This window comes from Anopheles gambiae, chromosome 3, assembly GCF_943734735.2.
Source record: "Anopheles gambiae chromosome 3, idAnoGambNW_F1_1, whole genome shotgun sequence".
In the NCBI taxonomy this organism is placed as follows: domain Eukaryota; kingdom Metazoa; phylum Arthropoda; class Insecta; order Diptera; family Culicidae; genus Anopheles; species Anopheles gambiae.
The window spans coordinates 79,331,070-79,348,914 of record NC_064602.1 but is presented as its reverse complement, the minus strand read 5'-3'; the positions used below and the strand labels follow the sequence as shown (position 1 = coordinate 79,348,914).

Here is a 17,845-nt window from a genome sequence, read left to right as displayed (position 1 = left end):
ATAGGCGAATAAGAAAAAAAATCGAACTCGATCGTGCCCGGTTTCGGTTCCGGGCTGTTCGGTCTTTGCTGTCTGCTGTTGATGGCCAAGAGATGATGCTGCTGCTGCGGCACCCGCCCGTTGGACTCGTTTCGGAGAAGGAAGCGGACGACTGCGCTATTGCATAAAATGCAAATCTTTAGTAGAGGCGTCGACGATCGACGACGGACGGGGAAAACATGTTTTTTTTTCGGGTGTGTTTTCGTGGTGAAGTTATTCGAATTTGATTCCTGTTGTTTTTTTTTTACCAATAAAAAGAAAAAGCACTAATACTTTATTCACAAGTACAAATATACTGCACGCGCAGGGGACACAGAGGGGGGGTGTTGTGGTGCACACTTACAGTGATGCATGGGGCGCTCCACAATACACACATCCATCCGTGTTACTATTAATTCTTATTACAGTATTATCTCTAGTAAATTGCTGGAATATTTTTCTGTTTTCCATCCTTCTCTCTCTATCGCTCTCTCTCTCTCTCTAATTCAAACTCTGCTTCTGCCTGCATGGTTTTGTGTTAAATTTTTCGTTTCATCTTTTTGGCTTAAATTTAGTCAACTCCCGAATAGTTCGTCTTGATTATTTTTCCTTTTCACACTCTTTCACTATTAATTCCGAAATGCACGTCAAAAAAACTGTTCAATGCAAAAGCGTGTGTGTGTTTAACATAAAACTATAACAATAAAGAAGTATGTAGGGAAAAGGAAAAACTCCTGCGTCGATCTTAACCCACTTTTTGCGCGAGATTAAACACATGGCGGACCGACAGACACGTGGCGTGCCGCCGTTTTGCACGCTGCCGGTGGGTGGCGTGCGCGCGCCACTCTTTCTAATCAAATCTACTTCTGCCGAAACTCCCTGTCTTCCTTCTAGAAGTGTAACACAATAGCTAGATGGATTTTTGTTTTACTTGTTGCTGTTAATAAAGACACTTGCCGCCGCGTCGTTGCTGACGCTTTCTGCCGTCCGATTTGATCGAAGATACGGGTTGCTTTATTGTGCAAAATTGACCACTAATTGTGTGGCCACCGTCAAAGGGAAGCTGTTTTAGGGGGAGGACGAGGGGAAGATAGGGATAGGGAGAAACGATGGCCAAAATTAGGCCAAAATCAAACTTATCTCCGCATAGACGCAAAAAGGTAATGACTAAAGACGTTTCCCTTGTACATTAGCGTCAAACAGGGAACGGGATGGGGGGATGTGGTCGGCAAAACACACACACCAGGGTGGGTGGGAGAACGAGGGGGAAGTCTATCAATTCGCTGTAAATGATGCAAATGATAAAGTTGCGCCAATGTGTGGTGTTCGCGCTTATCACTCAGCTTCACAACCACACACAGACAGACACAGGGCGGATTGTTTCGAGCTAGTTTTCGTGTGCTCTGGTGCTGGCGTCCTCCACCACCCGCCACCCACCTAAGGGTGTTTGTTTGCACACTGCCTGCACACTCACTGCTGACGACGCTTTTGCGGACGTGGAGGCATCAATCGACGCCTCAGCTGTCTGTTGTGTGTTGGGAGCCCTTTTACAATAGCGCTTGCCATTACCACCCGATGTAGAGATAGCTAGCGGCAAGTGAGGGGGGGGGGGGGGGGTTAAGGAGAGAGGGTAGCAAGTAATAAAAAAGAGCTTATTGATAAAACAAAAATAAGAGACGGTAAATGCTCTCAACGTACAGCGCGAACCCTAAGGCCGCTAATCGTATCTTCCATTCACGCGCTACTAGTGTGATGCAATGATAGTGTTTGTAGTGGCACCGACCATTTATCATTTTAAGATTCATTTTCTCGCGCCCAAAATTCAGATTTTTGCACGTAACGGTGACTTCAAATAACTTCTACAATAGTTCATTCTCTTCGCCAAACAGATTCTAACTTCCGTTTTTCTAACTGTTACTGCGTCTTACAGGGTTTTTCAAGGGTTCTCATACTTGTGGGATACTTTCATGACTCTTGCTAACACGAAATTAACTTTATGTGAAAGGAATTGGACTCTTTAGCATTCTTTTTGGAAATTCCAATAGGAATTTCCAATGAGTGTCCAAAAATGGGCCATTCTCATCATATAAAGTTGATTTCCCATGAGAAAGCTACAGGAAAGTATCCCACAGCTATGAGAATCCCAACAAAACCCTGTATTAGAGTAAGAGAGAGAGGGTAGTGTTTCGCTTTTAGCACACGATAGAAACGGGTTTTCAACAACAAGTAATAAAAAAGTCTCTCTTGGAGAACAACTTAAAAGCTACTGGGTGCGTGCACATAATTCAGAAAAATAGGAAAAACAAATTCGCAAACGACACGGCGTTCTCTACTAGCGTTCAGCCGCCTGTTCCAGCCGCAGTAATGTAATGTTCCTTCCCCCTCGCATTGGGTGTCACACACACACACTCACACGCACTGCTCCTACACACATAACACACACAAAACACGAATATCCATTACTCCACCGTGACCGATTTGGCGAGATTTCGTGGACAGTCGACGTTGCAGCCGCGCAGCACCGCGATGTGATAGGACAGCAGCTGCATCGGGATGACGGTCAGCACGCCCTGCAGCGCATCGACCGTGCGCGGTATCTCGAGCGCCTTCGACGCGAACGCCATCGTCTCCCGGTCGCCCTCCTCGCAGATGATGATCGGGCGGCCCTCCCGGGCCGTCACCTGCTGCAGCGCGTTCATGCACTTCTGGTGCACCGGGTCGCGCATGATGATCATCACGATTGGCATCGTGTCGTCGACGAGCGCGAGCGGTCCGTGCTTCAGCTCGCCCGCCATGATGCCCTCGCTGTGCATGTACGTCAGCTCCTTCACCTTGAGCGCACCCTCCATGCAGGTGGCAAAGTTGTAGCCGCGCCCCATGATCAGCAGCGACTTCTGCTGGTACAGGTCCTGCGCAATCTCCAGCACGCGCTGGTCCAGCATCAGCACCTGCTTGATGTGCGCGTCCAGATTGCGCAGCCCCTCGATGATCTCGAGCCGGCGGTTCTGCAGCGACAGCCGATCCTCGCTCATCACCAGCGCAAACATGACGAGCGAGATGAACTGCGAGGTGTACGCCTTGGTCGAGGCGACGCCAATCTCCGGCCCCGCGTTCACGTGCACACCGCAGTGCGACTCGCGGCAGATCGAGCTGCCGACCGTGTTGGTGATGCCGACGATCAGCGCGCCGCGCTGCTTGCAGTACCGCAGCGCCATCAGCGTGTCGGCCGTTTCGCCCGACTGCGAGATGAAGAAGCACACGTCGTCCCGGTAGATCGGCGTGTTGCGGTCGAGAAAGTCGGACGCCAGCTCCACCATCACCGGCAGCTCGGTAAGCTCCTCGAGCAGCTGGCGCGTCGCCACCGCGCTGTGGTAGGACGTACCGCACGCGATCAGCATCAGCCGCCGGCAGCGCTTAATCTCCGGGATGTAGTCCTTGATGCCGCCCAGCGTCACCTTCTTGCTCTCGAAGTTCACCCGCCCGCGCATCGTGTTGATCACCGATTCCGGCTGCTCGAAGATTTCCTTCTGCATGAAGTACCGATAGTTGCCCTTCATGATCTGCTGGATCTCCATCTTGAGCGTGGTGATTTCCCGCGCGTGCGGATCGTCCTGGCTCTTCTTCAGCCGGTGGATGCCGAGCGCCCCGTCCTTCACCGCCGCCACATCGTCATCCTCCAGGTAGATCACCCGGTTCGTGTGCTCGATCACTGCCGACGCGTCCGACGCGAAGAAGTACTCCACCTCCTCGCCCGGATTGATAAAGTCGGCCGTATTGTCCGGCGTCGGCTCAACCACTCCAACATTCCCGGACGAACCGTGCCGATGGCCCTTCCCGTACAGGATCGGCACGTGGTTAGTGGCCAGGCTCGTCTTCGCCTTGATGCCCACCAGCAGCGGGGAACCGCGCCGCGTCACCACACACTCCCCCGGGAAGTGTTTCGACTTGAAGGCGAGCGCGAACGCACCCTCCAGCTGCTGGATCACCTGCTCGACCAGCTCGCGGAACGAATAGTTCGGGTGCTGCTTCCACAGATGGTGCACCAGCTTCGCGATCGCCTCCGTGTCCGTGTCCGACTCGAACGCGTACCCGCGCAGCTCCAGGAACTTCTTGATGTCCTTGTAGTTGGTGACGATGCCGTTGTGCACCACCACGAACGCGTTCGTGTCATCCGACCGCTGCGGGTGCGAGTTCACCTCGCTCGGCGCACCGTGCGTCGCCCAGCGGGTGTGCGCGATGCCGACGTGCGTATCGCACGACTGGCTAAAGTCGACCGTCTGCGCCGCGGAGTGGATCGCGTCCTCCAGCACCTTCACCTTGCCGGTGCGCTTGAACAGCAGTATGTCCGCATCGATCGTGGTGCCGTCGACGGCGACGCCGGCCGAATCGTACCCGCGGTACTCGAGCCGCTTGAGCCCGTTCAGCAGCAGGTCCAGCACTTCCCGCCGCGTCTTCGGCGTCAGGAAGTTTAGGTACGCAAAGATACCGCACATGTTGGTGCTGCTGGGTTGTTTGCTACAGTTCTGGCGAGAGAGTCACACAAACACGCGCGCGAACACAAACAGAAAATGAAGTGAAGGAGAGTGGTAGTGGTGGTGCCGTACCGTGGAACCGTTTTTTTTTTCTTCTCACACGAGCAGAGGAGCGCGCAGATAGAGCCGATCTTTCCGCGGGCGCGTACAACCGAAGACTGAACCGTTGGGCCGCCGGACAGCACCAGTTTATTGTGGGACAGGCCAGAGAGCCACGAGCGAGTGCCCACCGTGCTGGTGTGTTGGTGGTAATCTGCTCGGCTCGTTTGACTGGTTCGGGCCGTCGGTGTGCGCGTTCGTGTTCCTCGTCACACACACACGATTGAGGAAAAACTGGCAGAGCACGTAGCGCCGAAACAAAGCAACCACCGCAACAGCGCAAACTGCAAAACGCCTATTGGAGCGGGGGAATTTGTGGACGGCACCTAGCAGCCGCTCGGTACAACTTTCACCCCGAATCGACTTCCTCAAACCGATCCGTGGAGGAGGAGAGCAGGCCAACCGTGGTTGCCGCTGTTTAGTATTCCGCCAGCGACACTCGGTCGACGATCGATCAGCCACACACACGGGAGGTGCTGGAATGCTTCTAGCTGCTGGCTCCTGTCGTCGTGCTGGCGGGCGATCGGATTGTTGACGTGTACTGTTTTTTTCCTTCGCTTCTCCTGTGCGATGCTGACAGTGAGGCTGTTTGTTTGGGGCTTTACAGTGGGGTGTTTGTTGTGTTATCTTCTTGGCTGGTTCTAGTAGTGGCGCTTGGCCGATACTCAGCAGCTTGGACTTTTCCTAATCCTCTCTTCCACACACTTTCACGAGCACGAAAAAAACACGCACTAAGCTCGGCAATGGCCCGTTAATGGTCACTCCGTTTGTTCGGTACGGTGAATCACACTTCCGTAAGCCGCACACAACAAACACGCAACTTGTGCACTGCACACCAAACACCGTCACGTTACGCGCGGATAGCGAAAGCGCTAATTGGCCACCTCCTTGGGATACGGAAACGGTCCTTCGTCTTTTTTATTACTTTATACGCTGCGTTTTGGTGATAAGCGACCGATAGTTAGATGGCTCTATTTGTTATTGTGTTTGACTGTTATTTGCGGGTTTTTTTTTTTTTGCTTCGTTTTGCCTCGTCAAATTTGCCAACACCGCCTGTCAGCTGACTGACAGCGCGAACTGGACGGGGGGAACGCCTGTCAACAATCGTGCGAGCTTTCGATTGGGTGGGGGGGGAGGGCAACAAAAACGAAAGCTTTGCGCGATGGACATTTGAAAAAGACGTTACAGTGTGCGGTGCGGCGGTACAGTGGATGAAGAAATACGAAAATCACTGTTGAAATCGTACTTTACGCCTGTATTTAGTCTACCTGTGCGGATCTTTTTTTTGTCTTGAAATTACAACTGAACAAGAAATTACCACTGTTTAACAATGAGGTTGAGGAGTAGTTCTTGAACCAAGGTAGTTTCTGTACTATGTCCATTACCGATTTATTAGTTTCAGTACCAAAATAGAAACGGCGTTTTTGATGCAATCCCTTTAAAGGAGTTTTCGGGTCAAGATATGGTCGGAATCAGTTCTTGATTCTGATTGAGATAACTTCATGTACCACATAGTAAAAAGATTTGAATAGAGATTGGTTCTTGATGAAGAACCTTGGTCCTGAATTCAATTATAAGTATTAGGAACACTACATCAGTTTGGATCATATGTCGGATCAGTTCTTGTACACATAAGGATGGATTCTGAGTTAGTACAAAATCAGTGCCAGAACTCATGTTGTATTGGTATCAGATATAGGGTTGGGAAACACTTAGTGTTGATTTCAGAAAGATTGAATTCCTGATGGTCAGGAATCAAAATAATTCAACCAGATTGAGATTTTTATCAGTTTTAGCGAGCAGTTCAGAGTCGAGATACAACTCCTAGAATTGGTGCAGATCCTTGGACCTCGGTCCTTGGTTAGGACCTCAGTTTCAGAACCAAAATAACTTCGTGATCAGATTCTCTTCTTCACTAAGGTTAGTTGTATTTGGATTCTTGGACCGGGTTTGAGTTGAGTTCAGGTTTAAATAGGCCTATCAGGACGGAGATAAGACATCTGTTAGACATCTGTTACATGACCAGGATACAGGATCTGTTATATGACCAGGTCAGTGGAGAACTTGGTGGTCTAAAGACTAGAATAGGTCACATAACTATCACAGATGTCACATAACTATCATTAAGTTTTAAGATCCAAGACTAATACAGAATATGTTTCATGTCTGGTATAGGTTCTGGTACATGCCCAGGATTTGGATGAATATGATATTTGTTTGAAGGCCTTTTAAGGCCTAAAATGAGTTCGATGTAAATCTTTGCCCCGGCTTAGTAACTTAGTAAAAGCAAAAAAGGAACGTTACACGCATAGGCTACGATTTCAACGGAAGTATTCAACGTAAGCTAACCAGACGATCACTTCCTTTAGCTGCACCCTTAAGGTTGCCGTAGTACTTTCCCCTCAAAGGTTCAGCACAGCGAAACATCGCAGAACACATTTAATGCTGAGTTAACACAAATTGTGTCAATCTCGACGAACGGAGATCAATGTACCCTCGAGGTCCATTACTAAGTGTTTAGAAGTCAAGTTAAACAGACTTACGCGGATTCTGTGTGAATCGCCAAAAACATCGAACATAAGGAGGTTTAATATGACTGCAAATTATATGAATATTTCATGAAGTTTTTGTAAAAAAATAATATAAAATACCCAATTTTTGTTTTTTACACAACTTATAATCTCTACCTCAGCTGCATCCTTGTACATCTCGTAGTATGTGCACATCGTTGAATTACGTTACGCTCTACCTCATTACTTGCACTGTTTTGTTCTCAACTTTCCATACACAGCAGCAGTTGAATAATAACGCTTTGCCCCCGTTCACTACTTGCTAACCATTAACGGCAATGGATGACGATTTTTTGTTTTTATTCTCTTCTCTTCGTTATGGTTTACATTTCATGCTCACGAAGACACAGTGAAAGGGGACGATGCGGTACTACGGTAGGGCACACACCGTACACACGAGCTAAATGTTTCTTCCACTAACCCACTAACCAGATCTAAATATGTGTACGTTTCGATTGACTAATATCAGCATGGGTGACACGAAACACTCATCACTGGAGATTTATAAGGAGATTGTGTATTCTCGCAACATTGGAGGGCAGACTCTCGAAATGGATGTAGAGCGGAATGAACGGAAAGAATTAAATCAACCCACACAGACACATATAGCTGGGTTGTACGATCAAATTCTCCTTTCTCATCACTCCCTACTAGGTCTAGTTTCCGTTTTCATTACGTTTTAATGAAGAGGATTAATGCGTATCGCTACTCTCCTGCAGCACCACACCGGAGAGACACAACGCTCCTTTTGGCACAGTTTATTTCATCGATGACTATTTTCAAATTATCCCTCCCCAGGCCCCACCAGCAGATTAAAAACAAAAACAAACAAACAAACAAAAAGCTAAAATCCTTTCACAATCTTTATGATTGCAAAACACAGAAAGCACGTTAACAACATACACAACTGGAAAAGCAAAGGATGAAACAAAACAAAAAACGACTCAAAACACACAACGAAAACCACATTAACACTTCCCAACCCGTCCTCAAATCATCATTCTGAAGTCATTCTTTGGCCACAGTATCTCTTGGGAGATTGAGAGATTGAGTACCGCACGGGAGGACCATATTGCCAGATAATCTCTCGCCCTGCTTCAGTCCTTGTCTCTGAGTGTCTGAGAGTGAGTCTGTGTAATAATTGAACCTTAAACAGTAAAATCATTTGGCCTAAATTGATTGCGAGTAAAACAAACTGTCCCGTTCTTCCTACAAGCTAAAACACAACCAAAAGGTATGATAGAGACCACCAGTCACCAGTCTCTTTTGCTATTCTGTGCCCAATGCTCAACCGAAAATCGGTATAAAGCAATAACTCTCCCCCCACTAACGTATGATGAAGATGCAGCGGAATATACAAAATAGAAATCTATAGTTACCACAGGGCTTTCGTCTACGTTACACTACTTCTGCCATGCTTGCTTAAGAAAATAAAAAAATAAAATAAAATATACACTTAATTTCCCGGCGAGGAGATTCTACTTCCGTTTCACTGATCCTGCAGTAGTATTCTGTGCTTTTGCTAAAGCATTCACAGTAAATCGACACGTACGTACAACGCTTACATTTTCAAACCCGTGAAATTCAAACTCCTCTCTCCTGAGACAAGCCCCTTTAAGCTTCCATCGGGAGCTTCCATCGAGCGACGAATCGATTACTACGCGGCGCTCGCACTGGGGTATGATTTGGTATAGGTAGAGTATTTGCTGGTTTTGGCAGATGCCGCTCACCGCTCGAAATCGAATATGGACCCAATCCAGCCTAACAGTGAGATCCGATACCTTGAGTAATCGAGTTTTCCAACACGATGTGAAATTCGTCCAACGGTTCCAGTATTTGGCGCAGGAATGTTAGCAGACCCTTCTTCCGCAGGAAGCTCTGCTCCTCGTACATCTCCGCCGTTACGCGCGTGCACGCCATCGGCACCAGCATCCGGTGCAGGAGATGTTCCCTGCAAGAGGTGTGTGTGTGAGAGAGAGATTAATTGCATGAAATTAGTATTTTAAAGCAATTTTTACATATTAAATCCAGCAAAATCTTAAACGGAAAAACATAGCAAACCACACACAAAAACTGATAAGAAAATTAGTTGTCTTTACCTCAAACTCAAACAGATAAACAATTGGAACCGACCGTCCTTGCCGAGCGTTTGCTTAACGTTATTGATCTCGTCCATCAGGTGGCAGTAGCAGTGCCACACAGCCGATAGCTCCTGTCGTGCGACGGGCGATAGGGCGACACCGGCAACACCAACACCACCACCACCACCGAGCTGACTTGTTGTTCCCTGGGGCGGCGATTCCGGGCTCGAGCCACTGGTGGGCGGTGAGCTGGAGGTACCGCCGCCGCCACCACCGCGCACCGTTTCGACCGATTCCTCCACCAAGCAAATCTCGAACTGTTCCTTCACCCGCACAAAGTAGTCCCACAGGTAGAAGTTGCGGCCGAACAGGCGGGACGAGCGGAACCCGCACAGGAACGCCTGCTCGAGACACTTGACCAGCCCGTTCTCACCGCACAGCAGGTTCGTTAGCGAGCTGGCGTCCCGGTCCCGGCTCGGCCGGTAGTGCCACTTGACGATCGCGTTGACGCAATCGCCCAGCATGTGCTGAATGTCGGACGGGCGTACCTCCGGCCGCTGGATGCTGGGGCTGCGGGTGCGCGGTGGCGTGCGGCACGCCTCCACCAGCTCCTCGCTGTCGACGGTGCGCGGGACGAGCTGGCCGATCAGTAGCCGCTCGATCGAACCGTCGTCGATACCGCGACCAAGCCAACGGCCGCACGGGAATCTGTGGGGAAAAGGAAAGGGAGCGAGCGAGCAGATTGCATTAAAGCTGTTGTCTGTTTGGTAAGTGGTAAAAACAGTGCTGCAAAATGTCATGAGCATCACGTGACAATCACCACGAACATATTCGTGATAGCTTGATGTTCACTGCTGATACTCAATTAATGTGCTTTATGGCATGCCGAACACGACATGCGAATGCTTGTGTCCAACGCGTAACTTTGACTGACAAGCTGAGCTTTACATATGTCGTCGCAATCATAATCATGACTTTTTCTGGCTGTCAACAGTGCTGCTACTGTTTCTGTCACCAACACTCATGGCTGTAACGAAGCTCAAATCAGCTCACGTACACAACTAAGATCATCAGAGGTGAGACTCAAACAGTTGGTGGACCAATCACATGCTTGATGACATTTTGTTTAGCACTCAATTCTTGGTTACTCACTTTATCATGACATTTTCTATCGGTGATAATCATGACATTTTTGTAATATACTTGGCATGATTCCAAGCAACAAAATGAGTATGAGTCTCACCTCTAGTCATCACAGTAAAGCTCATGACGCTGACATGAGTTTCAGTCGAAATAAGTCACGACTATGTCAGTGACATTTTGCAGAACTGATCACAGTAAAAAAAGTCATGGAAAAGTGTGACTGACCAAGCGTTGGTAGCTAAAATGTCACCAAGCATTGATTATCACAATTGAGTACGTGACGCTGACATGGATTTTGTTTCAGTCAGAATTTTTTATGACATTGACAGTGACATTTTGCAGCACTGGTTCAAAGAGAACACTCACTTGTAAGTGTGTCCAGTGACTTCGTTTCTAATAACGACATGCTCCACCAACCACTTCGAGGACATTCCTGTATCGTCGTGTCCGATTCTTAACGACGTTAAGATGCCAAGCGTTTTGTGCTGCAAAATTAACAATAAAAACCAATTAAAGTAAAAGATAATCTCTTCGCTTTGCCACTATTCTTACATGAAACACAAACTCGAGCGAGTGGCGCGGTACGTTGATGATCTGCGTTTCGCCCAGGCTGCCCGATATCGCTATCCACACGTTCGCCGACGTGGTGGCCGCGCTGGACTTTTTCGACGGAAAGATAACGACCCGGTACGGCAGCTTGGTCGTCGGGTACGTGTTGGTAAAGCAGAAGTAGTCCACCGCGTTCAGCGTCAGCAGATGGTACAGGAACTGTTCCACCTCGTCGTCGCAGCGCACGAACGCGGACCGCTTGTACAGCTGGCGCAGCAGCGCGGCATCGGACAGCAGGGTGCGAAGGTGGCGCGACAGCACCTTCTTCTCGAGCGCCAACCGTACCCAGGCACGAGCGTAGCCGATGTGCGTTTTAATGTCCGTCATTGCGAGAATGTTGCTGGAAAAAGAGGAGAGCATAAATAGAAAGTGAATCAGGTTTTTTGGAAGAAATTGCCTTTTTGCAAACACACATACCGGATGTCAAACTCGAGCGACTCGGGCAGTGGTCGTAGCTGCTCCGGGCCAAGACTTTTGCGCTCGCGGGATTTGGACCGTCCGCGGGTAGGTGAAGGCGGTGGCAGCTGCGGCTCGATGGCTAACGATGAGAGATCTGGTAAAAGCATCGCGAGGGGAACATTATTGAAGGGAACGAACGTATTGGTTTCGAAAACAGAAGAAACACTATTTAAAAAAAGCATACTACCAAAAAAATCAAGAGAGAAAAAAGAGTAAATTCACACACAAACACACAAAAAAGCAAAAATATTAAATCAAACATGGTGGAAGCTTTCTGCTGTGCAATCTCCAAACTTTTGCGGTGTAATGTCAGTCATACGTTCTTTCACCCGCGAAACAATTGGCTTTTCCTTGCTGTTAGAATACATCTACGTCTAGCGATAACCCGAAAGCGAATAGAATCACACACACACGCGGGCCACGAGTAGAAGGAGACGGGAAGATTTATACCGGGAGGCACACCACAATACCGTGAGAAACGCGGGACACGTGACGACGGAGGCTAAAGCACACACATTACTCACCGCAGTGACTGCGCGTGGCAAACAGGTTAGCTACCGACCCATTACGCATACCGACAAAGGAAGCAACGACATCGGACAACATAAAGTTAGTAAAGCGACCGGGCGACGTTGGTACCGTTTCCGCCGACGAGGCTGAGTAGAGGCGCGTGTCGCTCCCGGTGGGGCCGGAGCTGCCCTTGTGCAGCCGGCGTATTTTGTGCGCAATGGTAGTGTGATACTTGTGTAAGCCACCGGGCACCATGCTGGGGCCACTTTTCGGTGGCTTTAGGGTGCGATAGCGCGTTTCCGAGTTGCTGCGTGCTTTCTCTGTGTGCGGCCACGTTCGTTAGAGAGTTGGAGGGAGTTTGCGGAGGAGCAAGAAGCGCGCACCGTTCAAACGAAAGAGAATGTGTAAATAAAAGATAAATAAAAATAGGAAAATTGACCAGAACAGAAACGGCGTCACAGCTCGGCAAAAAAGGCAAATGAAATAGAATGGGAGGGAACACAGCAAATTAATCCCAATCGCATGCAAATGCAAGTGTAAAAAGTAAGCTTTAAAGGTTTTAACTGTAACCATTACACGTACAATCCATCCGCTTCCGCATGACAGTCCACGCTAAGGCTGTATGTGTTGAAAGAGAATGTACCATTTGATTTAGGATGATATTTCCGATCGATTCGCACACAACAAAATGTGTATGAATGGGACTAAGCAACTGCCTTCGGTTTTGGTCCCGTGATTTTTGCCTACACCTATCGCCCCCCGCCCGCTAAACGCATACCTGGAGTAAGATAGCTGTTGTCCATCTGGTGTTTGCCCGGATTCTGGCAGTCCTTTATCTCGAGGTACGCGGCCAGATGGGTCCAGAGGGCCGATTTGCCCTGCTTGTTGATCAGCCCGTGCGACCAAACCTTCTCCAGCAGGTCGCACAGCGACGCAATCATCGTGTTTTCCTCCACGCCCGTCACTGACGCTTCGCCGCTGAGCCCGAGCTCGATCGCCTCCGTGCCCATCTTTTCCAGCAGCATGCGCTTGGTTTTGCTCTTGATGTCCTGCAAGGGGAGATTAAGCAAATGTATTAGATGAGGGATTTAAATTTGAATGTCCAAACAGTGTTCCTACTCACCTTCAGCAGCTTCTCCACAAACGTCCAGTTGGCCTGTGCCAGCAGTGCCGGGCTGATTTCGGCCCCGGACAGGTTGGCCGAGTTGCGGTTGGACTTGTTGCCGTCGCTATCCTTCGACAGTCCAGGTACGTTGTTGGTCGCGTTGCCTCCACCGTCTAACGAGATCTCCTTCACCTTCCACTTCGTGCTGCCGTTCTTCACGCGCCGCAAGCTGTTGCCTCTGCAATGCAAAATAGTGGGTGGAGAAAGGATTGTATTAATCAATACCATTGTAGCAAATTGGGGTGTGTGGGTGTGTTTTTAAGAGTCCCGTGAGTTATTTTTCTGCACCAAAAACCTGAAATATTGTCTGTTAGTAAAATAGTCGTATACATACACACAAACAGAGAGTGATAGTGATGGGAAGCGAGAAAACATGTGAACCAAACCAAAACCAAACATAAAACAAACAAAACAAAAATAAAATAATAAAAAAAAGTTGTATAATACAAACCGAAAGTAGAATCAAATAAAAATCCTTACCTGGCACAACATTAAAAACACTTAGCTCTGTTCGGTGTGTTTGTGTGTGTTCCCGCGAACACACACAGGGAGGTCTCCAAATGGTCGCAGCGCGAGTTGAGTTTCAAATGTTCTTTTTAAGCGCCAAAAAAACAAAACTTAACCATTTAAGCAATAAAAAATAAAGCGAACGCGCAGCACTGCGCGCTGAGTGTTTGTTAATAAGGGGAAAAATAAGGATTTTTATTGCATTTCGTTTCGTGTTGCTGCGGTAGTGCGCTGCTTACAGTTTGAAGTCGCCAGCTGGGACAGGACGACGAGCTGGTGATTTAGGTTCTTCCTTGTGCTGCTCCACCTACTGCACTGCTGGATGCAATCTACAAACTAATTATCATCACACGCATACGCAAAAACAGCTCATGCAAAAAACGTCACAATCATGCATCACACGCCACACGGCAAAACGCTTGCCTCAGAGAGAGAGAAACGTACGAACTAGAGTACGGGTTACAAGCTACTGGAGGAGAAACACGCGACATCACATTTGAAAGGTATTTTAACGGAATCTTTTTGTTTTAACAAATAGAGTGCAAATAGAGGAAGCTTTTTTGCATGGTGACATTGTCTTTTAGTTGGTCAGTCCTAAAGTGATGAAATGCAAGTGATAATATTTTAAAGGATCAATAATTTAAGGTAATTTTGAACTATTTTTGAATAACTCTGCTCTATAAGGCACTCTCTGGAAATTCATATTTATATTTGTTAAAATTGTATCAACTATAGTTTCAAGTATAAAATAGCTATAAAATAGTGGAATACAGATTCTAGCACAAGAAGGAAACATTAAAATCGAACACAACAGTATAACAATATAAAAGAGCTAAAAAAAAAGAGAACAGGATTCCTCTTTCGATGTACTACTACGCGTTAAAAACAGTGTTTAAAAAAAGCTTACTTGCCTATTTCGGTAATATTAAAACTGCATTAAAACGAACTAGCTCATACGTAAACGAAGACGACGACTTACACGAAAACTATCATACATATAAAAAAACACGTATCCACATAATAAAACTTGACGAAGGGGGAAAAATCCCATTCTAACGCGTCTAGAGCAGCATTTTGCAAATATATCACAACAAAATTTACACATGTAGTTGGAGGAGCGGGTTTTGTTTGTTTCTCTTTCCCTTTGTCCGCGGTGCCTGCTGGAAGTAGATTCGATTCTAGTTGGTGTGCACAAGGACCAGGAAGCAATAAAACCAAACCAAAGTATGTATAAACAGTACCATATTCGTAGCAGTAAAGAAAAGAGCATCACACCATTAAAACTGGGAACCAAAATACCAAAATTGACAGGATTTTTGTTCGCGATCAAGCGTGTTTGATCGTGATTGCTGGCTTAAAAATTTTGCGTTGCAAAATGCACCTTGAATTGAACAACCTTCAATGGCTTTGGCTACCTCTGCAATATCCTTCCGCTCCAAAGCTTCAAACACACCACCACACAAGACAGAGCACCCGACCGGCCCACATTCGACAGCGACAGAAAAAAAAGGAAACAAACCATGCCTCAAACCAGCGCGAGCAGCGCCACTGATTCCGCTGCGCAAGAGGAGCTTGGCCCATAGGCGCACACTCATACACACAACACACAGAGCAAACGAGGGTAAAGCGCGTTACGCGTACTATTCGTACCTCGAGACGCACTCTTGGTTGAGGACGGATTTCTCCAGCAGCGGAAAGCTCCGGTAGTAGGGGGCCCGCTTGTCCAGGATTTCGCTCGGCGGGGCCACCTCCATGTCGACCGCCTGCAACCGCTTGTCGAGCAGCTTCTGTGTCTCGCGGGCCAGTATGCACGGTTCGTAGTTGGCGGTGCGGATCATGCTTTCGCCACCGTAGCGCTTACTGCAACGAGCAAAAGAGAAGAGCACAGAAATCAATATCGATGGTCGGCGCCCCAAGGCGAACGCAAGTGAACGAATGTCACGGCCAAGCGCAACCGTCCATAGTTACCGTAAAATTTTGATCCTTGAATCAAACAGCTTCAAGCTGTACTCCATGTCACCGTTCAGGCTGTCGACCAGCGGGCAGCCGTTCAGGTCGTCGCCCCACGACAGCATGATCTTGTTGTCGATGAGTGTGGCAAACATTTGGCTCTCGAGAAAGCGGGACAGGAACGGGCGGTGGTGCTGCGGTTGGTCCGACAGGAACGACGCCTTGTCGAAGTTGTGCAGCGATTCCCGGTTCGTCAGCCATTCGTCTTTGCTCTGTCGGGGGGAAGCGAAAGAGAACGCAATTAGGTTGGACCTCAAGGACACGTCGACGACGACGCCCGCAAGCGCGCCACCGAAGCGTGAAGCCTCTACCTGATTTGGAAGTATAACGAAATGCTCGTACGCGGCAAACATCTGCACGAACCGGTTGAGGAAAATTTCGCGCAACGCGTTGTTCAGTCTCAGATCTTCGTAGTACTGCTCGAGGGTGGACAGGGGCTGCTTCTGCTTCGCGCTCGGCATGACCTCGTTCGGGCCGCCGCCGCTGTCCACCTCGTCCCCGCCGCTGCGCCGCACAATGTCGACGATGCGCTGGCGCACGTCGGGCCGGGCCGGCACGGCCGTCGGCGGTAGCGGCAGGTCGGGCGAGTTCGGCCGATCCCAGTCGAGCAGGTCGTGCAGCGAATGCTTCCGGCGCACGTGCATGCCGGACGGGAGCGTACAGCTCGCCGTCATCATGTCATGGTCCTTGAGGAGATTCTTTGGGCTGAGTATGCTGGGCGGATCGAGCGAGCGGTCGCGCGGCACCGAGTACTTGTCCAGGACGGCCGTTATTTCCGAGATGAAATCGTGCCGGTACGGGAAGGAGGGCAGCTCCTCCGGCAGCTGGACCGACTTCTTGTCGATGTCCACGTAGCAGAGGTTCGCCTCGCTGCCGATCCGGAAGCTGCTGTCGCAGTCGGCGTGCAGCCCCATCACGAACGGGACGGGCGCGTCGAGAAAGTGGTGCAGCGAGGCGGGCAGGATCGGGGCGTACACGTGCGGCCACTGGAAGGGAAACAGCAGCGAGGTGATGCACTCCGCCACGATCGTGAGCTTCTGGTAGTCGGTCGACCGGAGCAGCACTTGGCTTTCCAGCAGCACGCACGTGAACAGCTGGATGACGCACTCGACGCCGAGATAGGTAAACAGTAGCCGCAGCGGAAAGTCCATGTGCGGCAGCTCGTCCTTCTGGGCCGGCCGCTGCAGGATGGTGGCGATCGGAGGTAGGTGCGGCTCTTCCGGCGGTATGTATATTCGTATCGATTTGCCCGGCGGCGGCGTCGACACCTCGTACAGGATGTTGTACACGTAGCTTTCCAGGCTCAGCCGGGATCCGGGATGTCGCGGAAGACAGCTGGAAAAAGAAAAGAACAGGGAAGTAGTAAGTGTTATTGATAGCCTTCCATCTATATTTATGTATTGGTTTGTGTGTGACGAGTCAATAAGCTACTTTTAAATAATTACTATCAAAGACTACAAAATGAGCATAGTCTTCACACTTTAATTTCCCAATTTGGGAACTTTTAAGAACTTGAATGGCTTTTTGAGGATTTAAATTCATATAATAGTACATTTCAGTCAGTTAGCAGTGTTGCTGGTAATAAATAGCAGTTATTTAATCGTGACACGTTGTTGATTTGCCTAAGGAAACTAAAAATAATTTCAAATAGTTGTCCATTATATTTTAATTAGTTTAAGTTAAAGTGTGTCTTAAGATTGTACTTAAGGGTTCATCCATAAATTACGTAACCATAGCGGGTGGAATGGGAAAATAAATTGGAGGGTAAAGATTATTATAAAAATAGTGGAATAAAGGTTTGATATAATGTTACTTAATACAAAATGAGATACACTAGAAACTCTACACTAATATCACATAGATTTAATTTTGACTGGAAAACGATAATGATAATTATCTGTTCAAATTTTAATGTACTTTTATTTTTGACAATTCGCGTAACCAATCCTCTAGGTAGATTGCAAAAGACAATGAATACAAAAAATAAAATAAAATCTTTTTTGGCCGAAAGAGTACCTATAAATCTTAAAAGAAAAAGAGTCATTGGAAATTGATGAAAAATTGTTCCAAGTCGAACACCTTGGGTATTTTTTCGATAAGCGAGCAATTAGTGGAGAACACCACAGAGTAGACAAAATTTTG

General features: G+C 48.2%; 2 protein-coding genes across 4 annotated transcripts in view; both read right to left on the bottom strand.

The window, feature by feature from the left end:
- Positions 1–575: 575 nt before the first annotated feature.
- On the bottom strand, positions 576–5,709 carry LOC1270588 (glutamine--fructose-6-phosphate aminotransferase [isomerizing] 2). The gene has a single exon (XM_061655454.1). It carries the CDS (start codon positions 4,509–4,511, stop codon positions 2,478–2,480), a length of 2,034 nt encoding a protein of 677 aa, XP_061511438.1. The 5' UTR covers positions 4,512–5,709; the 3' UTR covers positions 576–2,477.
- Positions 5,710–7,475: 1,766 nt separating this feature from the next.
- LOC1270589 (DENN domain-containing protein 5B) overlaps positions 7,476–17,845 on the bottom strand; it is a 32,642-nt gene continuing 22,272 nt past the window's right edge. Inside the window, exons 4-14 of one of the 3 annotated variants that reach the window (XM_061655195.1) lie at positions 16,015–17,038; positions 15,662–15,915; positions 15,344–15,553; positions 13,145–13,364; positions 12,800–13,070; positions 12,036–12,341; positions 11,470–11,605; positions 10,996–11,392; positions 10,810–10,928; positions 9,319–10,008; positions 7,476–9,170 (exon numbers count right to left, since the gene is read on the bottom strand). In XM_061655195.1, the coding sequence (XP_061511179.1) occupies positions 8,981–9,170; positions 9,319–10,008; positions 10,810–10,928; positions 10,996–11,392; positions 11,470–11,605; positions 12,036–12,341; positions 12,800–13,070; positions 13,145–13,364; positions 15,344–15,553; positions 15,662–15,915; positions 16,015–17,038 (3,817 nt within the window). In that variant the 3' untranslated portion in view covers positions 7,476–8,980. Of the gene's footprint in view, positions 9,171–9,318; positions 10,009–10,809; positions 10,929–10,995; positions 11,393–11,469; positions 11,606–12,035; positions 12,342–12,603; positions 12,640–12,799; positions 13,071–13,144; positions 13,365–15,343; positions 15,554–15,661; positions 15,916–16,014; positions 17,039–17,845 lie in introns of all 3 variants that reach the window. The other 2 variants (XM_061655196.1, XM_061655197.1) reach the window with 2 other exon arrangements.

Bases quoted from the DNA above. Each gene is read 5' to 3' on its own strand.
- LOC1270588 (XM_061655454.1), bottom strand. From the start codon at position 4,511: ATGTGCGGTATCTTTGCGTACCTAAACTTCCTGACGCCGAAGACGCGG.